The sequence below is a fragment of the Helianthus annuus genome, chromosome 7 (genome assembly GCF_002127325.2).
Source record: "Helianthus annuus cultivar XRQ/B chromosome 7, HanXRQr2.0-SUNRISE, whole genome shotgun sequence".
Taxonomy (NCBI): Eukaryota; Viridiplantae; Streptophyta; class Magnoliopsida; order Asterales; family Asteraceae; genus Helianthus; species Helianthus annuus.
Window position 1 is genome coordinate 141,800,878 of NC_035439.2, and position 26,905 is coordinate 141,827,782.

General features: G+C 40.5%; 1 protein-coding gene and 1 long non-coding RNA gene across 3 annotated transcripts; one reads left to right on the forward strand and one right to left on the reverse strand.

Annotated features, from left to right (window-relative positions):
- The first annotated feature begins 3,164 nt into the window (after nucleotides 1-3,164).
- LOC110867412 lies at nucleotides 3,165-4,255 on the forward strand. Its single transcript, XM_022116451.2, has 5 exons — nucleotides 3,165-3,342; nucleotides 3,434-3,530; nucleotides 3,616-3,752; nucleotides 3,837-3,903; nucleotides 4,002-4,255. Exons 1-5 carry the CDS (start codon nucleotides 3,208-3,210, stop codon nucleotides 4,016-4,018), a joined length of 453 nt encoding a protein of 150 aa, XP_021972143.1. The 5' UTR covers nucleotides 3,165-3,207; the 3' UTR covers nucleotides 4,019-4,255.
- A 5,085-nt stretch (nucleotides 4,256-9,340) lies between these two features.
- On the reverse strand, nucleotides 9,341-11,367 carry LOC110868903. 2 transcript variants are annotated; one of them, XR_002552873.2, is made up of 2 exons: nucleotides 10,735-11,367; nucleotides 9,341-9,657 (listed from the first exon to the last, which is right to left on the reverse strand). It is a non-coding gene; the product is annotated as an uncharacterized LOC110868903 (long non-coding RNA). The 2 variants fall into 2 exon arrangements; XR_002552874.2 differs by having other exon boundaries at nucleotides 9,341-9,660.
- Nucleotides 11,368-26,905: the final 15,538 nt, after the last annotated feature.

Sequence of the window (26,905 nt, forward strand, 5' to 3'; positions counted from 1 at the left end):
ATCAAAAAAATTCCAAAAAAACCAAACAAATTCCAAAAACTTCTAAAAAATAATAAAAATTCTAAAAAATCATAAAAATTCTAAAAAATTCTAAAAAATCCAAAAAATCCGTTTCGGCGCGAACTGTTTCGAACCCGAACCGTTTCGAGCTTAACCGTTTCGACGCGAACCGTTTCGACCCGTACCGTTTCGACCCGTACCGTTTCGACCCGAACCGTTTCGAGCTGAACCGTCCGTACCGTTTCGACCGGAATCGTTTCGAGCTGAACCGTTTCGACGCGAACCGTTTCGACCCGTACCGTTTCGAGCCGAACCGTTTCGACCCGTACTGTTTCGAAGCCGAACTGTTTCGAGCTGAACCGTTTCGAACCGAACTGTTTCGACCCGTACCGTTTCGAACCGAACCGTTTCGAGCTGAACCGTTTCGAACCGAACCGTGTCGTATCGAACCGAACCGTTTCGAACCGAACTGTTTCAAGCTGTACCGTTTCGACGCGAACCGTGCCGTATCGAACCGTGCCGTATCGAACCGAAACGGTTCGGCTTCGAAACGGTACGGCTTCGAAACGGTTCGGGTCGAAACGGTACGGTTCGATACGGTTCAGCTCGAAACGGTTCGGTTCGATACGGCACGGTTCGGTTCGAAACAGTTCAGCTCGAAACGGTTCGGTTCGAAACGGTACGGCTTGAAACGGTTCGACTTCGAAACGGTACGGGTCGAAACGGTTCGTTTCGAAACGGTTCAGCTCGAAACGGTTCGGCTTCGAAACGGTACGGGTCGAAACGGTTCGGCTCGAAACGGTTCGGGTCGAAACGGTACGGACGGTTCAGCTCGAAACGGTTCGGGTTCAAAACAGTTTGTGCCGAAACGGATTTTTTGGATTTTTTAGAATTTTTTATGATTTTTTAGAATTTTTATTATTTTTTAGAATTTTTTGGAATTTGTTTGGTTTTTTGGAATTTTTTTGATTTTTTGGAATTTACTATTTTTTTTGTTTTAATGTTTTAGAGTTTACACTTAAGTCCCTGTGTTTCTAAAACTGACGCAAACCGTCCCTGAATTAGTTAGTTAACTCAAAGTTAACAAAATAAATGGATGGAGTTAAGTTAGTGGACTGAAATGGTTACGAAAATGAAACTAATGGACTGAAATCGCAATTTTTAAACTAATGGACTGAAACCGTTATTTTTGACAAACCTCAGGGACGAAAACAGTAATTAACTCAAACAAAAAAAATAGCCAACTTTAATAACATGTACGTTATGCTTCGATCACTAGTACATTATTATTCACAACTTGTTTTCAAACAAAAATAGATATCAACATGTATATATAAATAACTTGTCACAAAGCCATTTTTAAACTCTATAAAATATCGTATTTTAAAAGTTATAAGAGAAGAACAAAATATACTAAAAAGTAAGTATTAATAAAAAATAAAGTTAATAATAAAACAAAGCTATTGTTCAATGAACGTTATATTGTATCATTAGAATGACGAAAAAGGTAAACGTTATCACTTTATACAAAATAAAATATAAAAAGTAAACTGTGGGGCACCTTTGACGGCATGCACATTGTGCTTTGATTACTTATATATTACTATTTACAACTTGATTTCAAACACAATTTACATCAATACATATATAAAATAAGCACATCGTAATTACATACTCAGAACTATATAAAAGATCAATATAACTTTAGTTAAAATATATTTATAATAATAGATTAAAAAAGTTTATGTTAAAAAATATCTATAATAATAATAATAATAATCAAATAATACTAATTAAAAAATTAAAAATATAATAATAAAATAAAGATGCTCTTCAATGAATATTAGCAATACTACATCAATAAAAGTAGGTTTTCTATGGTAAATGCAATTTGCCTCTTTATGGTTTGGTGGCGGAAACAATATGCCTCCCGAATAATATGTTTTTACACTATGCCCCCTGTGGTTTCTATCTTCCACTCTATGCACCCCTGCCGTCACATGAGAGTTAGTTTGACCGTTTGACTGTAAGAGGCAAAACTGTAATCTCACCACCCCTTCTTCATTATAACCTGTTTTCTTCATTCCACCATCACCATTCACTTATACCAACTAGAAGACAAATAAGTATGAAAGACACATCTAGTTAGGGATGGACATTTGGTACTAGGTACCCGTACCTATTTTTTGGCGTTTTTGGTACTGGTATCGGTTCGATACCGGTAAAATACCGATTTGTACTTTAAATACCGGTCCCGTACTGAACATTCGCGATACTAGTACAGGTACCCAGTTTTGACAACTTTCGGTACCGGTGCCACGCTTATCTCTATTTCCAGCTATGAGTAAGTCCGATATTAGGAAATCTAAAAATTGTCACACTTGTCCCTGCCTCGCATAGTAAGATGATAAATTTTCTCTCAATAATTTAGTGATATAGATGATATTAGAGAATCTCATGTGAATGCTTTAAGTACATATGTTATTTTTATCAAAATTTTATATATAACATTTATTGTTATATAAAATACATTTAATATATTATACAAATTAAATAATATGCTCGTGTAGGATTGTGAGCCAACTCGAGCTAAGCTCGGATTTGGGATCAAGCTTGTTTAAGCTTATTTCAATTTAAGCTTATAATAACAAGCTGATTACAAATAACTCATAAGTAGTTTAGCTCGTTTATATCCCTGGCTTTTGTTAGTTTGTATTAAGTATTAATTTTCATTAATCAATGTTTAGTTAGGAAGGTGTGTTGCACTTGAATGGTTCACTCAATCGAATGTTGGAAACTTCATAAGGAACGTACTCGGAAGATAAATTAAGGTGGTGGTGGGGGTCAACACTTATTAGGAGGCCGCCATGCATTATCCGAATCTACTCAACTCAAGTTGGCTCAACTGTTCGATTTTCTTTGTGGGACCCACCTCACCCTACTGCCTACACGTGATCAAGATGCCAAATTACTTCCCCTTGGCTGCTGTTTTAAACTATTCCATAATATCTACGGTTGGGGACACTACACTTTGAAAAAAAGATACGAGGTTAGGGGTCATATATTTTTTTTATGGGTCAAGTGTCGTCCTCAATAATAATATGTTTTGGCCCCTATAAATAACCACCATCCCCCCTTTCATTTTCTTCATCCAAGCACTAGTATTCACTCATAACATACCATCACCTAACTAACTCTCAACTGATAATGGATCACAAAAAGCAACAGTCCAGTGGTTCTTCTTCGTCTTCTTCGTTTACGGAGAATCTGTTTGGCCCCAAGGATGTATCCTCCGCCTCCTCGTCGGGCCTCTTCAGCTCGGTTTTCGGTCCTTCCTCTACGGTATACATCCTTCTCCCTCTTTCTGGCTCTTTGTTTTTTAACTCATAACCGAATCGCAGAATCTTAGATGGTAGAATTTGTTTGTGTTCAGGGTCTAGGAAGACATCCATCACACTCTACCAACACAGGGTTGTCGAAAAATCAGGAGTTTGGAGGTCCATACGGAAGTGGCAAACCTTCAACACAAGGTTGAATAACTTTTTACAAAATTGTAAACAAAGAAAGTAAATCAATGTGTGGTTAGTTACTAATTAGACCATCTTTTGGCATTAGATTACAAGGCACAAAGAAGCACGGGTCCGGATTACCGAAATGAAACAGCAGAGCCAAGCTATCTCAGTTCATCCATCTATTATGGTGGCCAAGAAGTTTATTCTCCAAACACCCAAACCACTCGCCCTCCGCACACAGTGAGCATCTCCGCCTTTTTGTTACATATGGACGCGAAAAGCGTGAGAACTAACTATTTTTTTGTACGCGTTTTGGTTGATTAGGTCAAGAAAGATGGAGGTGAGACTGATCCAAATGGGAGCAGTGCTTCAAGGGGAAACTGGTGGCAAGGTAATTAAGAATTTTATGAGACTTTTGGTGATGCTAAAAACTAAAAATCTGTTTAGTTTTTCAAGCCAAATAAAGATTGTGTTTCTGTGATCATGCAGGATCTCTCTACTACTAAATGGTGTGTCTTACTATGCATGTATGAAGATGAAGATTAGAGAGTGGCAAGACAGTAAATAAGTCCTAAAGTTTTGCCAGAGCTTGAAGTTTTTAGATTTTCTTTATTAAGATCTTAATTAATGTATATGAACTGATGCTTGTCTGGTCAGGCAGGGTCATGATATCTGTTTGTTTCAAGGCTTTTTTTATTAGTCTTAACAAGTGGTCACATGGAGTTGAATGTGACTAGCTTCAACTCTCTTTATGGTCTATCATATCTATGGAAGATGTAAACCTACTTTCAGTATCTAATTTAGTTGGTTTTTTACTAGTAATATATACCCTCTTTTGGATGTGCCAAATAAGATTTGGTATGTAGCATCATTCTGTTAAAGATAATATGCTTTTTCTTTGATTCATATATTCTGATAGTTGGTTATTCTAATTTCTATGAGATAATGATGTAATATGCTTGGATCATCTTTTTCTCTCATTCCATATCGAACCAGTCAACCGGGTGTGTTTATATCGTTACATCATTTTTTTTCAGTAACATTTAAGACTATGTGTAATGGGTGAGGCCAATGTGAAAAGGTCATGCCACATAGGCATCACGCCCAAATGAACAAAACGCCCCTGGGACGTAAAAGGGGCGTGTGGGGCTTCGGGTATAAGAGATAATGGGTATGGGTTGATGTTCTTGTTTCAATATTGTTTTTAGCTATTAATTTATATACCAGTCAATCATTTAGCTCCACCTAGGGATGGTAATGGGACTACGTTGCGTAATCCCAACACCATACCAGATTATATAAGCCTCTCATCCCTAACCCAAAATCAAATGGGTATCTATTGGGTAATTACCCGTTAGCCATACCCGTGAATTTTAGGTTTACCTGTTAGTTTATTATAAATACAATTCGAGTAACTATTGATGTTCTTGCATATGTTGATAACTATCAACATGTGTGCGTATTAGAAATATCACAATCAAAATTTCTTCTCCTATATCCATATTACCTGAACTCAAAACAAATAGAACTAACAAATTTATGAAGATGCGATAGCTAATTAACAATGAAAAACGGTAACTTGATAACTGTTTATTCACACATTCAATAAGAGTGACAAATTGTTGGGGAATCCAATTTTAGACACGGACATGTTAACACGACACGACACGAAACGACACGTTCTTAATAGGTTTTGTGTCTTAAACAAGTCGACATGTTTAGGACACCATAAATTTGTGTCTAAACAGGTTAAAGACTTGTTAACCAATTAGTGACAACTTTATATTTGTAATGGATGTTATGATTTGACTTTTATGGATTTTTGTTTTAATTTTGTTAAGGATTATGTATTAGTTAATTTTTTATGAGCTTTTGACAATTCTTGTTTCACTAAAGAGGTTCCTAAATATGTGATATTTATCGTGTCACTAAAAAGAATTGTTAAGGTGGTTTCATGTACATGTTTCTGAACAGGTTGTTTCGTGTTTAGAAAAAATGACACAAGAAGTTATCATTAGGGAATGTGGGGATAGCCCACTTAGTAGAGATCCCAGGTTTAAATCTAGGCAAGAGAGATTAATTTAGATTTATTGGAGTAGTAGAGTAGGAGTAAGCGTTGTTATTAAAAAAAAGTTATCAACTTTTCATGTCTTGTACGTGCCTGACATATTAGGTACCGCGTCTTATCGTATCGTGTCTCGTGACTAACCTGTTATGCCAACTCTAATTCCTATGAGGGTTTATAAGTCGTAAATAATGCCACATGAAGTGTAAATAATAAATATATATCTCTGTTGTACGAAAGATTTGTTGTAATTTCAAAAAATAAAATTTATTTCGGAATATGTCATTTTGACGAAATAATTAAAATATGTAAAAAAAATATTTCAGGCATATAATCAAGTAAATAAGTATACGCTCAAGGATTAGAATCAGTGTTGAACTGGAAACGTCCTTAGTTCCTCGATTCATTCAATTTGGTGAAGGAAATGGGTGTATGTTATCGTATAACCGGGTCAGGTAAATGAGTATATTACCAAAATTACATACCCTTGAAAAAATAGCATACTCGTTTCCATACTTGATTACCCAACCCCATACTCATCTTACATGTTTTGGGTTTTAGCCTTTTAGGTTTACACATCCGATTCAATTGGCATCCCTAGGTCCACCTAAAATCACCATTAATCTAAAAAAAAATAATAAAATGTTTAATTTAGGATTTAATATTATTTTTCTCAAAAAGCTTGATCCCAGTCATTGTGTTTTTGGAAGATTCCAATATAAATTTGATCTAAAACGCACTCATTTTCAATAAATATTATTTTTGGTCGTTTGACACGTACCTGGATCCACATTTCGAATACTCAACTCAATATATGGTTGTAAAAACGTGTCTCATACTCGAACTAATACCCGTTAGATATCAGGTTATACTGGTTACTTTGTTTAAAAAAATACTTGCTGGGATTTTCAAAAGAGTGTTGCTAAATGCACTCTCATTTTTTTAATTTTACTAGTTGCACTCCCCCCTGAAGTTTGTAAATAAATACAATCAACCCTTGTATTTTCTAATTTTAGAAAATTTGTATTAGAAAATATCACTATTTTTTCTAGGGGTTTATCTAGTTGTCATAGTTTGAATATTTAGGTATATACGTACAATTCTATTGAAGAAGAAAAAAAAATATTGCACTGGTTGAAACAAGAAGATTAAGAGAGAGCTTGAAAAAACAATTTTTTTCAACTTTGATTTTCATCATAGTTGTTCTTGGTATGTATTCTAACTAAAAGTCTTCATCATCTTTTCAAAAATTTCATCAAAAGTTTTCATTCTATACCAATTAAAATATATTTATGGTTTCAATGCGTAATGTTTGAATATCTTCAAAAGTTATCACTGTATAATTCAACTTTGATGTTCAACATCCATATTAATTTTTTTAATCGAAAATTGTAAAGTTCAACAAAACCTTTTGTAAAACATCCATATTACTTTTTTTTATCAAAAATTGATGTACGATGTTAATTCATCAGCATAAGTAACTTTATGAATTAAGGATTTATTGGTGCCATAGTTTGTTTGAATCGATCAGCATAAATAATTTTAGCAACACCCTATTTAAAGGGATTGAACAAAGAACATAAGGATTTATTTTAAAAAATAGAAAATACAAGGGTGGAATTTAAAAAATTATAAAACTGATATTTTTAAAAATGGAGGTATAAACAGTAAAAGTGGAGGTGCATTTAGTCACACCCTTTTCAAAAACGTTTTGTGCTCATACAATTCTAATTTTCATATGATTATAGGTTCTTAGCAACTAATAAATATAATAATTTACATACATACTATCGTCACTATAAACTGTATAAAATATCTAAAATGATTATGTAAATCTCAAAAGATAAGTTGATACTTCACATTATAAATATATACATAGGTGTTGGTTAATGTACAATATTTCTTAACGTACGATGTGTACAAGATGAAATTACACACGTTATAAAACTCAAAAACTCTAATGACGCATGTTGAAACCCATAATCACGCATGTACAAAATCAGAAATCACGCATGGGGTAAAAACCCTAATCACGCATGTTATAAAACTAATCACGCATGTTATATTTTCACTGCGTACACAGCGTTTGTTAACCCAAATTATACAATGCACTTTCTCTTTCTATATATATATATATATAATATTATCGAATATATATATTAGGAAAGAAACGTTTATTTTCACAAAATGAAACTATTAGAAAGAACAGCTACTAGACTAGAGTTACTGGAAAATAATATTAAATTATAATATACTCGGATATATGATTCAAATAAACAAGTACATCCCATCGTGTAATCGGGCCAGGTATAAACCTAATCTCATACCCATCTTATACTCGGGGGATTTTTAAAACTAATCTCATAACCAGATACCTTAACAATTTTTTCGGGATTTGAGTTTGCCCGACGCCGGACGGGTTCTGGCTCAATTTCCGTCCCTAATGGAAACCATAGAAAGGGGAGTCTACTGTTGTATGTGGAATTCAAGTTAAATCTAGTTGGGCTCATAATTATATGGAAATGATTGTTTGCAATTAACAAAGTAATTGGGCTGCAAACTAATGTAATTAAGCTATTTGGGCCCACAAGAAGTGAGGAGCTTAAAAAGAGAAGTCGGCAGCTTGCATTAACAAAACAAAACAAAAATCAAGTCCCAGCAAGTGAAGTCGGCAGTTTTGACAGGGTAAGTCGGCAGCCCTACCACTAACACAGTTATCGAGATAGTAAATAAAATAAAATAAAAGGAGTCGTCGGTGGCTGATCTTAGCGCAGATAACCAGACAAAAAAAAAAAAATCAAATTGTCTTTTTTTTTCATTTGAATCCGACCCGACCGGGTTTATCAGAGTGGGCCTTCGGAAGTGAAGATGGTGGGTCAGTCATTTTTTGCTATTAAGTTACCATGGGAAAGCGGGCTTTTATTAAGTGGTCGTTTAATAAAATTTCAATTAATTATGAAGACTTATGAAATATGGTAAACAGCCTGCTCATTGTATTGATCGCTATATAATAAGATTACAATGCTTGATATTCGTTGGCATATAGGTTGTGTTGTACGCCTGATTGGGCCTGGCCCAAGGAGACCATTGCCACCAGTAGTTTTGTTGGGCCTAGCAGACGTTGTCGGGTAAGGACATGATGGCGAAGGCCAGGACTGCCAGGGCTGCTGAGGTGCACTACTACATAAATAGGCATTTGCTATGGCCAAATCCATAGCAAATTCATAGCAACTAGCTATTCTGCTACGAATTTGCTACGTAATTGGTCCGTAGCTACAAGTCTCGTCGCGAATTTTGTTGCTACGAATTTTAGCTACGAAAATGACATTTGCAACGGAGTTGGCTACAACGAAGGTGGTCGCTATTCTAGCTACATATTTGCTATGAAAAAAGTTTGCAACGAAATTTCGCTACGGACTTTTAGCTATGGATATTTAGCTACAAAGTTTGCTATGAATTATTAGCTACGGAGTTTTTTTTTTTTTTTTTTTTCCTATGGTTTTGCTAAGGAATTTTGCTAGAGTTTTGCTACGATTCTTACTATACAATTTAGCTATGAAGTTTGCCATCAGTTATGTTAAATTTTAGCTATAAATTTAGCTACATATATAAAAGGTTTTCGCTACAAATTTTTTAAGCCTTTTGTTACAACTTTAGCTACAATTTTTTATGAATTTTTATTTATATATATACATATATATTTGTTTTTTATAAAGAAAAAATTCTAACTTTCACAACATATATAAATTCTACTAAAGATAAATATCCAAACAAAATAGAATGAAATATCCAACTTCCAACTTATCCAAATATAACACAATAAAGAACTAAATTATCCATAATCAATACAATATGCTAAGCATATATGAACCCATATTCTAACTTGGCACTTGAGCGTATAACCTCATGTTCTCTTCGGATCTCTCCATCATGGCATAATTCTGTACCCAATACTAGACTCGCTTAACTTTAAGTGTAAACCGATTGGTCTTTGGTCTTCAATTAATCCAGATATTGGTCTTTAGTTCATACAGTACCTGATAAAAACAGGACATGCCCAAATCCAATCCAAGTTGTAACCTGCTTTTATAGTATACATGCAAAAAAAACATACCAAAAATATATAAATTTTGTATACGGTAGCATCAATATACAAGAGATAAAATATAGCCTAATCACTAAAAAAATAAATTAATAATAGTAATCTACTCCGTGATCTCCTTTTTAAAAAATTTATGTTTTTAAGTTAGTAAAGTGAAGAACATGACCCTTGGGTAAATATAAGTTGAACAGCCTTCTAAAACCTAGTAGCTAGGCTCACCATTTTTAGCTATTCAAAGATTTGTGTTTGTTTGACTTTCTCTCAATCTCTCAAGTTGTCAAATTATTAGAGGTGTGTGTCCAAAACTTCTTCTTTCATATTTTGAGTTATATCAACAGTTAACATACTAAATAATATTTCCTCCGTCCCATTAAAAGTGTCCTATTTTGAATTTTCAAAGTCTTTATTTATAAACTTTGACCTTAAATAATTCTGTTTGTGTTAGACAATAGTTGATGAAAGTTATATGATTTGTGTGTGTTTTATAAGTGTTTTTATCGGGTTAATTTTCATCAAGTTTTATATAACAGAAAAAATATATAATTAAAGTCAAAGTTTATAAACAAAGACTTTGAAAATTCAAAATAGGACACTTATAATGGGACGGAGGGAGTAGTAAATATGATTATATATGTATTAACTCCACTATAATAATAAGGAACCAAATTATTTAAAAAAAAGTCAAAAACTAGACCTTTTGAGATCTGAATAATCTGAGTCACTTGGTTAACTTCAAACTCTCAACTTACGAGAATCAGAATAATAGCAAATTAGCATACTCATGTCAACATGAATATGCTATTAAGCACCAATCATAAAAAGTTCTAACAAGACCTAATTACCTATATAAGTGCATATGCGCTTTGCATTATAAATTCATGAAAGTCTTGACACAGGCATTTCATCAAACGGTTGATACGCATATATTAAATGTTAGTAATACAAAGTCGAAATGATTAACTCAGTTCAACCCCATAATCACAAATGTACACAAAAAACATCATTTTATTGAAGCATGTATACTTTTCAACTCAAAAGCTATAATGAATTTATACCTGCAATCGATAGTTATGGTGAAAAATTAGCCCCTTTGAAGTCTGCAGTTTCTATACAATCGATATTTATGGTGAAAATAGCCCCTTTGAAGTCTCCAATTTCTAAGGCTCAAAGTTATTGATAAAGGTACCATGAGATAAAGCAGTGGGATTGTAATTTGTAGAACAATTTGAAGTTAAAGTAACTAGCAACGTTTGTTGTTGCTTAAAAACTCCAACAGCAACAAACATGAAAAGCTTTTCAATCTTCATGTTGTCTCTCCACTTTCGCTAAGTTACAAACCATCCATCTAAGCAGCCCTAACTTTTCAGGTTAAAATCATTAACACAACGGAATAAAGAATAACACAACAAGCTGAAATAGAAAATTCGACAGTTACAAGTTGATATGTCATATATACCTATGCACATTCAACAAATAGACAAAAATTAACAAATAACAACCATAATCACCAGTCATTAGATAAGAATCAATCAAACCATATCAAGAAATATGTTTGGATTTGGGGAGGGAAGTAGAAGGCGCGCAAATATGAAAGAATTTAAGGAGTAAGGTTAAGAAATTAAGGATGGAATGTGAATCAGTTTTGGTGAAAAAGGAGTAGAGGGGGAAAGTGGGTGAACCGTATTTGGGGGGATTTTGAAAATTAGATTTTGATTTTGGAGGGAATTTATATTTCAGAAGTGATTTTAATAAATGTATTTTTTTTATTTTTGTTTTGGAAAAATATTTAAAAATTATAACTTATAAAAGAGTTAAATGCCATTTTTGTCCCTGTGGTTTTGGTCATTTTGCGAGTTTAGTACAAACGTTTCATTTTCATCTGTGGGTCCAAAAAGGTTTCACGGTTGCCATTTTAGTCCACTAGGTTAACTTAATCTATTATTTATGTTAACGAGAAGGGCAATTCGGTTATTTTATATGTAATTCTATTAACTAAAAGGGTAATTCGGCCATATAAAATGACCGAATTGTCCTTCTTGTTAACAAAAAGAATAGACGATGTTAACCCAGTGGACTAAAATGGCAACAGTGAAACATTTTTGGACCCACAGGCGAAAAATGAAACATTTGGACTAAACTGTCAAAATGGCTCAAACCAAAGAGACTAAAATGGCATTTAACTCCTTATAAAATAAGACTGAAAGTTAAAAAAAAAACAAGTTTAACTATGATGTAAACGAATTGACCAGCTCGTGAGCTGTGAGCTACTTGAGATGAGTTAACTACAAGCTCGAATCGAGTCGTGCTTAAACGACCTCAAGCCTAAAAATAAGTTTCTTTAATAAACGAGTCTAAGCACTTGCTTCACTTGTCGATCTCGAGTAGGCTCGTGAGCCTAAACGAGCCTATCATTTATAAAAAGTATATTTAATAAATAAAATATACATTTACACCATAATAATTGTCGTTAAATCAAATTATGATCAAACTAACTAAATAATATATAGAGTAAACTGCCAAAATGGTCCCTGAGGTTTGGTCACTTTTGTCACTTTAGTCCAAAACTCAAACCTTTTGAATCTGGGTCCCTATGGTTTCAATTTTGTTACCATTTTTGTCACACCCCCAAAATCCACACGCGGAGTACCACCGCTTGGAGGCGTGACATGACCAGGATCAAGCCACCAATCATATTGAACATGTAAATAAGTAGTAATAGTTATCCATCAATACGAAAGGTGTTTATCAAAACCAACATAATCAAGTGTAGCGGAAGCATTATCGTAAAAACCCAAACATAAGTATTAAGTGTGTAATGTCATAAACGTTTAATAAGCATTCACGATCCATTGCCCACAACGACCTGCTCCTCCTTGTGCAAGCTCCATATGTACCTAAGGTCCTGCAAGGCATGCAGCAGATAATCAACAACTAGTTGAGCGATGTCACACCCCCAAAATCCCATACGCGGAGTACCACCGCTTGGGAGCGTGACTGACCAGGATCAAGCCATCAATCATATCAAACATAGCATTTAATAATAAAAGTAATTAATGTAAATCATCATGACATGATTGATGTTCCAAAACCAAACATCGTTTAAGTAGCGGAAGCATAGTAATGTATCTCAAAATAATTATAAGTTCAGATAGCATTCATGATTCGTATCCCACAACGACCTGCTCCTCCCTGTGCAAGCTCCATAATGTACCTAAGGTCCTGCAAGGCATGCAGCAAATAATCAACAAACTAGTTGAGCGAGTTCACAGAAAGTAAGTTCATAACGTAATGCATAAGTATAGCTAGTGGGGGCTTCCCATACTAGTGTGTACTAAAGGTGGGGGCTTCCCATGTTTATCCTGGCTAATGAGGGCTTCTCATTAACGGTACTTACTAGACTAACTTCCGACCATGTGTTCTTCTTTACCGAGAACAGGAAAACGTACAGGGTCGCGTAGGCTTTACGTGACGTGCCCTTCCCCGAGGACAGTGGTACGTGTGGGGGCTACGTAGGCTTTACGAAGCGTGGCCTTCCGACCTGGAAGCCAGTAGATGGTATTGGGTTACGTAGGCTTTACGTAACGTGTCCTCCCGACCCGGGAGACATAAGGCAAGTATACTGGGTTACGTAGGCTTTACGTAACGTGTCCTGACTAACCTGAGGACGATGGTCTATAGTCTGGTATATGCGTAAGTACGAGTAATCATTCCATATCCATCATATCCAACCCAATTCCCAACCCGGGAATCCCATGCCTTGGCTGTGTGAACTCACCTTGGTTTGCTCGGCAGATACACAGAGAGTACAAGTAGCAAGTAAATGGTCACTCACGTCCTACCATGGTTATTATACGAGTCAGGTTCGTATATAGCACGTATATAGTAATCACGTATTGTCATGGCACACATGTACGCACGTAAGCAGATAAGACATAGCATGTGAGGATTCAATTGTCTAAGTCCAAACAATACCCGGCCCAAATAGTAAACGTATGCCGGTCCAATAACAAACAGTCCACAATTCAAATCGTTGGGCCCAAATGATTGGACCCGTGACAGTGAAGGCCCAACAGTGTGCACGTAACGGTGGTCTCGACTCGCAACGGGGTTACGAGTCGCAACGAGGATCTCGAGTCGTAACAAGCAGTCTCGGTTCATCATGGTCCGGTTACGACTGGTCATGTGCTGGTTACGAGTCGCAACGGGACTCGCAACCGTGGTCTCGACTTGTGCTGGCTTGGTTACGAGTGGGGTTCCGACTCGCAACGAGTGACACCGAGTCGCAACCGTGCGTGTAACCGGTTTCCATAAATCCTGCATTGACTTATCCGTGATTTCAGCTAACAGTTTGGTCAGTTTCGGAAACAGATCAAATCAACAATTAATCTATAATCAAGTATGTTCATAATCAACATCAATTCAAGAACAATTAACCAATCTCGTGCAGAACATGTAATCGGATCATGTGATACCTAATCCCATAGACTAACATGCAACCTAGGTCATGAAAATCCAAAACGAATCATCGTACCAACCTTTCGGGAACAATCTATGTTAGCCGATCCTCAATCGTTTAATCTAATATTATCATACACACAATCCAAACATATATCATGTTAACCGATTTAACAAGCATCTCGCTATTTGAATAACATCATACATCCGGTTTGCATGAACATACATAAGAGCCGATTTAACAAAACATTTATCAATTAACATCCCAATCAATACATTAACAAGAATTCTCGGATTAAGCATCACCAACATACAAACCATACGATAACCATTTAACAAGCAATCTAATTATCAAGCACTAACCGGTTGGATTGAAGGTAGGGGATCGATTCACTTCACAAGCTTCGAAGTGTGTGTGCGTGTCGTCGGGTTCCAAGCAAGCCGAGAGAGAGAGCAAAGCTTCTAGGGTTTGTGTGTGTTTGTGATTTGCAAAAGTGGTGAAACAAAACCCCTAACTCGGTTTTGTGTTGCGAGTGGGGAGTGGGCCGAGCCCACTCGGTTACCTAATGGACCGAATGTAAGGTGTAAAGTCCAAAGGCTTGTGTGACCGGTTATCGTGTGCAGTTTGGGTTCGGTTCAATTAACATACAAATATATCACACAATACACATAACGACATCTCATAAATCACGTAATATTCATTAGCTCAAATGTCACATAAACACGTAACGTTACATCAAGCGAGCCTAAAGTTCGAGTTGTCACATTATCCCCAACTAATTGGAAATTTCGTCCCGAAATTTGGTATGCACTCACTGAGGAAGCTAGGTAAACTGTACTGTTCACTGGTTTTCCTGGGGTGTCACATCCTCCCCCCGTTGATCTGGAATTTCGTCCCGAAATTCCGAAGTAGTAGCTTCAGCCTCAGTAGTGGTTGCCTTGTTCCCGAATAACTGGGGGTACTTTTCTGTCATCCTGTCTTCGCGTTCCCAGGTGTACTCTGGGCCACGTTTGGAGTCCCAACGAACTCGGACAAGAGGGATTCTCTTGTGTTTGAGGACCTTCACATCCCGGTCCGTGATTTCGACTGGTTCCTCAACGAACTGCAACCGCTCGTCGATAGTGAGTTCCTTAAAAGGAATGATGAGGTTTTCATCTGATAGGCACTTCTTTAGGTTCGATACATGAAAGACATTGTGAACTGCCCCGAGTTCAGTTGGTAGGTTCAACTTGTAGGCTACCTTGCCAATCTTTTCGATAATTTCGAATGGTCCGACGTACCGCGGATTCAGTTTACCCCGTTTGCCAAAACGAACCACACCCTTCCAGGGTGAGACTTTCAATAAAACCCGGTCCCCGACCTCAAATTCCAATGGCTTTCTACGCTTGTCCGCGTAGGCTTTCTGACGGTCGCGTGCTGCCGCCATGCGTTGTCGTATCTGTGCAATCTTTTCTGTGGCGTCCACTACAATCTCTGGACCCGTAATCTGACTATCCCCCACCTCTGCCCAACAGAGAGGTGACCGGCATTTACGCCCGTACAATGCCTCGAATGGAGCGGCTTGAATGCTGGTATGGTAACTGTTATTGTAAGAAAACTCCACCAAAGGGAGGTGCTTTTCCCAGCCGTTGCCGAAATCGATGACGCATGCCCGAAGCATGTCTTCAAGTGTTTGGATCGTACGCTCAGACTGCCCATCCGTCTGAGGATGATATGCTGTGCTCATGTCTAATCGTGAGCCAAAGGATTTATGCATTGCTTGCCAAAGTTCTGACGTGAATCGTGCATCGCGATCCGAAATGATGGACGTGGGCACCCCGTGCCTCGAGACAACTTCTTTAAGGTATACGTCTGCAAGAGTGGAGAACTTGTCCGTTTCCTTTATAGGTAGGAAGTGTGCAGACTTAGTGAGTCGATCAACTATGACCCATATTGTATCGTTCCCACGCTGAGATCTAGGTAGGCCTGTAACGAAATCCATGGAAATTTCTTCCCATTTCCACTGTGGTATCTTAGGCTGCTGAAGTAAGCCAGCTGGTTTCTGATATTCGACCTTGACTCTTGCACAGGTCAAGCATTTTCCAACGTACGTAGCAATGTGGGCCTTCATACTAGGCCACCAATAAGTAGTGCTGATATCGTGGTACATTTTATCCGACCCTGGATGTACCGAATAGCGAGACTTGTGAGCTTCATCCATTACAAGTTCGCGTAAACCGCCATAAAGAGGGACCCAAATCCGGCCCGTTACATAATAGGCGCCGTCTGCCTTCTGTTCCATCTGTTGTCGTGAGCCGCGTAAGGCTTCAGCCTTGACGTTTTCGGGCTTCAATGCTTCTACCTGAGCATTTCGTATCTGTGCTGGAAGGCTAGACTGAATCGTAAGCTGTAGCGCTCGCACGCGCTTCGGTAAAGTGTCCTTTCGACTAAGGGCATCAGCCACAACATTGGCTTTGCCTGGATGGTACTTGATAGCGCATTCGTAGTCATTAAGTAACTCGACCCATCGTCGTTGACGCATATTCAAATCCTTCTGCTTAAGGATATGCTCGAGACTCCTGTGATCGGTGTAAATCGTGCACCTGGTACCGTACAGGTAGTGTCGCCATATCTTAAGCGCAAAAACAACAGCTCCCAGCTCTAAATCGTGCGTCGTATAGTTCCGTTCGTGAACCTTGAGTTGACGAGAGGCGTAAGCGATAACCTTGTCGCGCTGCATTAACACACACCCCAATCCCCGAATGGATGCATCACAATATACTACAAAATCTTCTGTGCCCTCTGGCAGTGAAAGAATAGGTGCGCTGCAAAGCCTATCCTTTAAGTGCTGAAAAGCAGTCTCCTGGGGCTCTCCCCAGCGATAGGTAACACCCTTCTGTGTCAGTAACGTAAGCGGCTGAGCAATCTTCGAGAAATCCTTGATAAACCGTCTGTAGTAACCTGCCAGACCCAAGAATTGGCGTATTTCTGTCGGTGTACGCGGTGCAGGCCAGTTTCTGATCGAATCTACCTTGGATGGATCAACATGGATCCCATCCTTGTTCACTACGTGGCCTAAGAAGTGGACTTCACGAAGCCAGAAGTCGCATTTAGAAAGCTTGGCGTACAACTGCTCCTTCCGAAGGAGTTCCAAAATAAGACGAAGATGCTGCTCGTGTTCCTCCTGACTCTTGGAGTAAATCAGAATGTCGTCGATGAAAACAATGACGAACTTGTCAAGATAGGGTTTGCACACCCTGTTCATAAGATCCATAAATACAGCAGGCGCGTTCGTTAACCCGAACGGCATGACAAGAAACTCGTAGTGACCGTAACGAGTTCTGAAGGCTGTCTTGGAGACGTCCTCATCCCGGACTCTCAGCTGATGGTACCCTGACCTTAAATCTATCTTCGAATAGTAGCACGACCCTTGCAACTGGTCGAATAAGTCGTCTATGCGTGGAAGAGGATAACGGTTCTTCACCGTCACCTTGTTCAGTTCCCTGTAGTCTATACACATCCTGAACGTACCGTCTTTCTTCTTCACGAAAAGCACTGGAGCTCCCCAAGGCGAAGAGCTTGGACGAATGAAACCCTTTTCCAAGAGTTCTTGCAGCTGCTTAGACAGTTCCTCCAATTCTGATGGAGCTAGACGGTATGGTGCGCGAGCTATGGGTGCTGCTCCTGGAGCGAGCTCGATTTGAAATTCGACCTGACGATGAGGCGGTAAGCCAGGTAAGTCTTCAGGAAACACCTGAGGGTAATCACGTACAATTGGAATATCCTCCAATTTCTTTTCTTTTGCTGATGCGTCTGTAACGAGAGCCAGAATGGCTGCGTGACCTTTACGTAAGCACTTCTGAGCCTTCAAGAAAGAGATGATGCCAACCACAGCACCACTCTTGTCACCTTGAACTTCTAGAGGTTCCTGACCCGGACGAGGAATGCGAATAACCTTTTCGCTGCATAAGATTTCTGCCTGGTGTTGGGACAACCAATCCATCCCAATCACGACGTCGAAGCTACCCAAGGCTATGGGAATGAGGTCGATAGAGAAAACTTGACCAGCTAGGATAAGATTACAACCCTGAACTACGTGCGTGGCTTCTAGACTTTTACCGTTAGCTAATTCTACTACATGTTTGGTGGGTAAAAGTGTTGGTGCACGTTTTAGCAGTTGACACATTTTCACAGACATATAGCTTGTATCCGCACCCGAATCAAACAAAACAGTAACGTAAATATTGTCGAGGAGAAACTTACCCATGACAACGTTGGGATCGTTCACTGCGTCGCCTCGACCTAGCACAAAAGCGCGACCACGAGCTTCATTGCCGTTGTTGTTGTTGTTTCCACCGTTGTTGTTCCCGTTGCCCTGGTTATTATTGTTGTTGCGGTTCTGGTTCAATTGAGGGCAATCGCGTTTGAAGTGACCTTCAGCCCCACACTGGAAACACCCCCGGTTTCCACGCTGTGGCTGCTGCTGCTGCTGCTGGTTCTGTGGAGCTGGTTGCTGAGGCTGCTGATTCTGATTCGCAGGCCGTGGACTCCTACAGTCTTTGGCCTCGTGACCCATCTTAAGACACCTTTGACAACGACCCTTGTTACATGGGCCGTGGTGATGCCTGTTGCAGTTGTGGCACCTGGGTTGACTACCCTGATATCTCCTCTGTCTGTGACCACTAGAGGATTGCTGACTGGGACTCTGATAGTGGTCAATCTTCTGCTGCTGGGATTGTGGCTGAACAGATGCTGAACCTTTGCTGGAATCCCCATCCCACTTTCTTTTACTGTCACCAGATGTAGCAGGAGTAACTGAGGTGGTGACATTAGCAGTAGCATTAACACGCTTGGGCAGTTTATTCTGATCCACTGCCTGATCAGTGATACGGTGAGCAAGGCGCTGGATTTCCTGGATGTTTTCGAGGTTAGCCGACGTCACGTGGCTCTGAATTTCTGGCGCCAATCCCTTGAGATACAACTCAATGCGCTTGTATGGAGGGTCCACCATAGTAGGACACAGAACGGCCAGCTCATTAGACCGTTTAGTATACGCCTCGATTTCCGATCCAACCATTTTCAAGTTATACAGCTCGTCTTCTAGCTTGTGAATATCTTCCCGCGTGCAATACTCACGCTTGATGAGTTCCTTGAAATCGTTCCATGGGGTGGCGTTAGCAGCTGCCAACCCTAAGATCTGGACTTGGGCGTTCCACCAAGTCAGTGCTATCCCTTCCAAAGTACCGGTGGCAAACTTGACTTTGCGAGCCTCAGGGCACTCGCACATTTCGAATACCGATTCTAACTTTTCAAACCAATGGAGGAGTCCCACTGCCCCCTCTGTGCCGCTGAAAGAGTTTGGACGACAGTCCATGAAGTTCTTGAAAGTGCAGACAGGCTGCTGCGCGTGTTGACCTATTGTGTACGAATAGGACGAAGTTAAATACGGAAGTTAATGTAGGATCTAAAGATCCTAGTGTGTGCCTATACTGCAGGATATACTACCTGCTTGAGCTGCTGCAACTGCCGCAGCAACTTGAGCTTGAACAAGAGCCTCTAGCTGGGCTTGTGTCATGTTGATTCGTCCAGACATGATCTTCATAGTAACAAGTAGCATACGTAAGAATGGTTCGCGAGTAAGGCGATGACAGAAAAGCGTAGGCATATAGGTGTTCTCATGAAATCAAAGCACGTGTATCTAAGCGTAATGCGAGCAAAGTTCTAAGCAGTTCTAGCAAACAGGCAATAAACATGAACCTTATTACCTAGGATGTCGAGTCTTGCACGTGGAGCGAAGCGTCGTTGTGGATCATTGAGAGCACTGTACTGGTTATAGTCCGGTTTTAATAAAAACGTTTTCCCATATTAAAACCAAGTTCTCTATAACCAATGGCTCTGATACCAATCTGTCACACCCCCAAAATCCCACACGCGGAGTACCACCGCTTGGGAGCGTGACTGACCAGGATCAAGCCATCAATCATATCAAACATAGCATTTAATAATAAAAGTAATTAATGTAAATCATCATGACATGATTGATGTTCCAAAACCAAACATCGTTTAAGTAGCGGAAGCATAGTAATGTATCTCAAAATAATTATAAGTTCAGATAGCATTCATGATTCGTATCCCACAACGACCTGCTCCTCCCTGTGCAAGCTCCATAATGTACCTAAGGTCCTGCAAGGCATGCAGCAAATAATCAACAAACTAGTTGAGCGAGTTCACAGAAAGTAAGTTCATAACGTAATGCATAAGTATAGCTAGTGGGGGCTTCCCATACTAGTGTGTACTAAAGGTGGGGGCTTCCCATGTTTATCCTGGCTAATGAGGGCTTCTCATTAACGGTACTTACTAGACTAACTTCCGACCATGTGTTCTTCTTTACCGAGAACAGGAAAACGTACAGGGTCACGTAGGCTTTACGTGACGTGCCCTTCCCCGAGGACAGTGGTACGTGTGGGGGCTACGTAGGCTTTACGAAGCGTGGCCTTCCGACCTGGAAGCCAGTAGATGGTATTGGGTTACGTAGGCTTTACGTAACGTGTCCTCCCGACCCGGGAGACATAAGGCAAGTATACTGGGTTACGTAGGCTTTACGTAACGTGTCCTGACTAACCTGAGGACGATGGTCTATAGTCTGGTATATGCGTAAGTACGAGTAATCATTCCATATCCATCATATCCAACCCAATTCCCAACCCGGGAATCCCATGCCTTGGCTGTGTGAACTCACCTTGGTTTGCTCGGCAGATACACAGAGAGTACAAGTAGCAAGTAAATGGTCACTCACGTCCTACCATGGTTATTATACGAGTCAGGTTCGTATATAGCACGTATATAGTAATCACGTATTGTCATGGCACACATGTACGCACGTAAGCAGATAAGACATAGCATGTGAGGATTCAATTGTCTAAGTCCAAACAATACCCGGCCCAAATAGTAAACGTATGCCGGTCCAATAACAAACAGTCCACAATTCAAATCGTTGGGCCCAAATGATTGGACCCGTGACAGTGAAGGCCCAACAGTGTGCACGTAACGGTGGTCTCGACTCGCAACGGGGTTACGAGTCGCAACGAGGATCTCGAGTCGTAACAAGCAGTCTCGGTTCATCATGGTCCGGTTACGACTGGTCATGTGCTGGTTACGAGTCGCAACGGGACTCGCAACCGTGGTCTCGACTTGTGCTGGCTTGGTTACGAGTGGGGTTCCGACTCGCAACGAGTGACACCGAGTCGCAACCGTGCGTGTAACCGGTTTCCATAAATCCTGCATTGACTTATCCGTGATTTCAGCTAACAGTTTGGTCAGTTTCGGAAACAGATCAAATCAACAATTAATCTATAATCAAGTATGTTCATAATCAACATCAATTCAAGAACAATTAACCAATCTCGTGCAGAACATGTAATCGGATCATGTGATACCTAATCCCATAGACTAACATGCAACCTAGGTCATGAAAATCCAAAACGAATCATCGTACCAACCTTTCGGGAACAATCTATGTTAGCCGATCCTCAATCGTTTAATCTAATATTATCATACACACAATCCAAACATATATCATGTTAACCGATTTAACAAGCATCTCGCTATTTGAATAACATCATACATCCGGTTTGCATGAACATACATAAGAGCCGATTTAACAAAACATTTATCAATTAACATCCCAATCAATACATTAACAAGAATTCTCGGATTAAGCATCACCAACATACAAACCATACGATAACCATTTAACAAGCAATCTAATTATCAAGCACTAACCGGTTGGATTGAAGGTAGGGGATCGATTCACTTCACAAGCTTCGAAGTGTGTGTGCGTGTCGTCGGGTTCCAAGCAAGCCGAGAGAGAGAGCAAAGCTTCTAGGGTTTGTGTGTGTTTGTGATTTGCAAAAGTGGTGAAACAAAACCCCTAACTCGGTTTTGTGTTGCGAGTGGGGAGTGGGCCGAGCCCACTCGGTTACCTAATGGACCGAATGTAAGGTGTAAAGTCCAAAGGCTTGTGTGACCGGTTATCGTGTGCAGTTTGGGTTCGGTTCAATTAACATACAAATATATCACACAATACACATAACGACATCTCATAAATCACGTAATATTCATTAGCTCAAATGTCACATAAACACGTAACGTTACATCAAGCGAGCCTAAAGTTCGAGTTGTCACAAGCGAGTTCACAGAAAGTATGTTCAGTAATAATAATGGTATAGTAAGCATTGCGTTCGTTCATTTAATCATGTATCGTATTAGTTCGTATCGCAGCCCTCGAGGCATGTATGCGAAGATTAGGGAAAGTTCTCAAGTATTCTAGACTATGTATATTTGTATCGCTGGCCACCCTGGCATGTGTGCGAAGTTTAGTATGTATAGTTCGCAGCCTTCCTGAGGCATGTGTGCAAAGATTTAGTCATAATATCGCAGCCAACCCCTGGCGTGTGTGCGAAGATCAGTTCAAGTAGGTATACTAGTCTAGCCGTATCTTATCATTTACCATCCTCACCCTGAGGACCATATCATTAGGTTCCATTAACTATGTACGCACGAAATAATCATCCAATCCCATTCCCACCCTGGGAACCCCATGCCTTGGCTGTGTGAACTCACCTTGGGTTGCTCGGCAGATACACAAAGGAAAGAGTTCTTGAACTAGGGTTGGTCAACCACGTCCTAACAGGGTTACCATACGAGTCAGGTTCTGACTTCAAATAATACACGTTTGTATCACATAAGCTAGCAGATGACGTGCACGTAATAATCATAGCAAACACGTATAGCACGTAAACAGTCAAGAGTACAATGAAATCAAACTTGTGCGTTTAAATTATTAGCCCAAATGTAATCGGCCCAACATGTTGTGCGATGGACAACATGTTGTGCGATCCAACAAATCCCCGGCCCAACTATACTTAAGCCCAACAGAAGAGAAGTCCAAACATAAACATACTCAGCCCATGAAAAGCCTTGTGCGATCCGGATTGGATTGTACGTTCCGGATGGGTTGTGCGATCAGATATGGGCTTGTGCGGTTCTACTTGGGCTGATCGGCCCAACTGCTTAACAAAATTACAACAAACAACAAACTATCCAGCCCGGTCCATGTGTCTTGTGCGACTCGTTTTGGGCTTAGAGGCCCAACCGTTAAACACATGCAGCATGTGCGATCCAGCAGGCCTTGTGCGAATGGACATGTCTTGTACGACTGGCCAGACTTGTGCGAAAGAACCCCTTATGCGACTAGGGGCCTTGTGCGATCGGTTTAACAAATTCCGGATTTCTTGCCAATCAGTTACAATCAATTAACAAGTTTCCTTATTCACACTTATCAATTAACAAGTTTCCAACTAATCATACAACACATAATAGATCAAACAGTGAAATTAAACATCTAATCCATATGAACCCTAGTACCATGCCTATGAACAATATCTATCAATATGCAATCGAATCAAACCTTAAAACATAACAACCACATACCAGCCGATTACATGCATAACCCGATTCACTAGCACATCAACAAGATATCAATCCGGGACATATATCGTAACAGCAATTTAATCAAGCATCATTGAATCGGTTTTGAAGTTATTCTCATGCAATTCGATCCACAAGAACATCCATATACGGTTCATATTGTTCGTCATAACAATCAACCCTAATGGTTTTAATAAAATCATATAATCATAACATCATTCCACAAGATATCAATATCAAACACTAACCGATATGAAAGAGGGTGAACAAGAATTGATCCAACTTGTAATCTTGGTGCCGTCGGCTTCGAAGGAGAGAAGAGGGAGCTAGGGTTTTGTGTGTGTTAGTGTTTTCATAAGAATAAGAGATGGTTACAACACTCTAAGTGTTATGCGTGCGAGGTGGGTGGGCCGAACCCTAACATAGGCTGCCCTATAGTCCAATTACAAGCCATACGGCCCAACCTCGGGCTTGTGCGATCAGTTGTGTGTTGTGCGGTTCGGGTTCTACGTTGTGCGTTCAGTTCACGTATCATGTACACATATTACACAGAGCATTCATATAATATATCATGCATTCATATAAATAATATAGTTCACGTAAGCATATAACGTTACACAAGATAAGTTCGAAGTACGAGTTGTCACATTATCCCCAACTAAAAAGAAATTTCGTCCCGAAATTTGGTACGCACTCACTAAGGGAGCTAGGTCAGTTGTATCGTTCACTGGTTTTCCTGGGGTGTCACATCCTCCCCCCGTTGATCTGGAATTTCGTCCCGAAATTCCGCAGTAGTAGCTTCAGCCTCAGTGGTGGTTGCATTGGTTCCGATTAACTGGGGGTACTTTTCTGTCATCTGGTCTTCGCGTTCCCAGGTGTACTCTGGGCCACGTCGGGAGTTCCAACGAACTTGAACAAGAGGGATTCTCTTGTTTTTGAGGACTTTAACATCCCGGTCCGTGATTTCAACTGGCTCCTCGACGAACTGCAACCGCTCATCGATAGTGAGTTCCTTAAAAGGAACTATGAGGGTCTCATCTGACAGGCACTTCTTCAGATTCGACACGTGAAAGACATTGTGAACTGCACCGAGTTTAGCTGGTAGATTCAATCTGTAGGCTACCTTGCCTATTTTCTCAGTGATCTCGAACGGTCCGACATACCGCGGATTTAGTTTGCCCCGTTTGCCAAAACGAACCACACCCTTCCAGGGTGAGACTTTAAGTAAAACCCGGTCCCCGACCTGAAATTCCAATGGCTTTCTACGCTTTTCCGCGTAGGCTTTCTGACGGTCGCGTGCTGCCGCCATGCGTTGTCGTATCTGTGCTATCTTTTCTGTGGCGTCCACTACAATTTCTGGACCCGTGATCTGACTATCCCCCACCTCTGCCCAACAGAGAGGTGACCGGCATTTACGTCCGTACAATGCCTCGAATGGAGCGGCTTGTATGCTGGTGTGATAGCTGTTATTGTATGAGAACTCCACCAAAGGGAGATGCTTTTCCCAGCCGTTGCCGAAATCAATAACACATGCCCGAAGCATGTCTTCAAGAGTTTGGATCGTCCGCTCAGACTGCCCATCCGTCTGAGGATGATATGCTGTGCTCATGTCTAACCGTGAGCCGAAAGATTTGTGCATCGCTTGCCATAGTTCTGACGTGAATCGTGCATCCCGATCCGAAATGATGGAGGTGGGCACCCCGTGCCTCGAACAACTTCTTTGAGGTAGATGTCTGCGAGAGTGGAAAACTTATCCGTTTCCTTTATAGCTAGGAAGTGTGCAGACTTGGTGAGTCGATCCACGATTACCCATATGGTATCATTCCCACGCTGGGATCTAGGTAGGCCTGTAACGAAATCCATGGAAATTTCTTCCCATTTCCATCGCGGTATCGTGGGTTGCTGAAGTAGACCCGCTGGTTTCTGGTATTCGACCTTGACTCTCGCACAGGTCAAGCATTTGCTGACATAAGTGGCAATGTGGGCCTTCATGCTAGGCCACCAATAAGTAGTTCTGATGTCGTGGTACATTTTATCCGACCCTGGGTGTACCGAGTAGCGAGACTTGTGCGTTTCGTCCATCACAAGTTCGCGTAGACCGCCGTAAAGTGGGACCCAAATACGCCCCGTTACATAGTAGGCGCCGTCTGCCTTCTGTTCTAATCGTTGCCTTGAGCCGCGTAGGGCTTCAGCCCTGACGTTTTCTGGTTTCAATGCTTCTGCCTGAGCATCTTGTATCTGTGCAGGAAGGCTAGACTGAATCGTAAGCTGTAGCGCTCGCACGCGCTGAGGTAAAGTGTCTTTCCGACTGAGGGCGTCAGCCACAACATTGGCTTTGCCTGGATGGTACTTAATGGCGCATTCGTAGTCGTTAAGTAGTTCAACCCATCGTCGTTGACGCATGTTCAATTCCTTCTGCCTGAAGATATGCTCGAGACTCCTGTGATCGGTGTAAATTGTGCACCTGGTACCGTACAGGTAGTGTCGCCATATCTTAAGCGCGAAAACAACAGCTCCCAGCTCTAAATCGTGCGTCGTGTAATTTCGTTCATGTATCTTAAGTTGACGCGAAGCGTAAGCGATAACCTTGTCGCGCTGCATTAACACACATCCAAGACCCTGAATGGATGCATCACAGTATACTGCAAAATCGTCCGTGCCCTCTGGCAATGAGAGGATAGGTGCACTGCAAAGTCTATCCTTTAAGTGCTGAAAAGCTGTCTCCTGGGGCTCCCCCCAGCGATAGGTGACACCCTTCTGTGTCAGTAGCGTAAGCGGCTGAGCAATCTTTGAAAAGTCTTTAATAAACCGTCTGTAGTAACCCGCCAAACCCAAGAATTGGCGTATTTCCGTTGGCGTACGTGGTGCAGGCCAGTTTCTGATCGAGTCTACCTTGGATGGATCGACATGGATCCCATCCTTGTTCACTACGTGGCCTAAGAAGTGGACTTCTCGAAGCCAGAAGTCGCATTTCGAAAACTTAGCGTACAACTGTTCCTTCCGTAGGAGTTCCAAAATAAGGCGTAGATGCTGCTCGTGTGCCTCCTGACTCTTGGAGTAGATCAGAATGTCGTCGATGAAAACAATGACGAACTTGTCAAGATAGGGTTTGCACACCCTGTTCATAAGGTCCATGAATATAGCAGGCGCGTTCGTTAACCCGAACGGCATGACAAGAAACTCGTAGTGGCCGTAGCGGGTTCTGAATGCAGTTTTGGAGACGTCCTCCTCCCGGACTCTCAGCTGATGATAACCTGACCTCAGGTCTATCTTCGAATAGTAGCACGACCCTTGCAACTGGT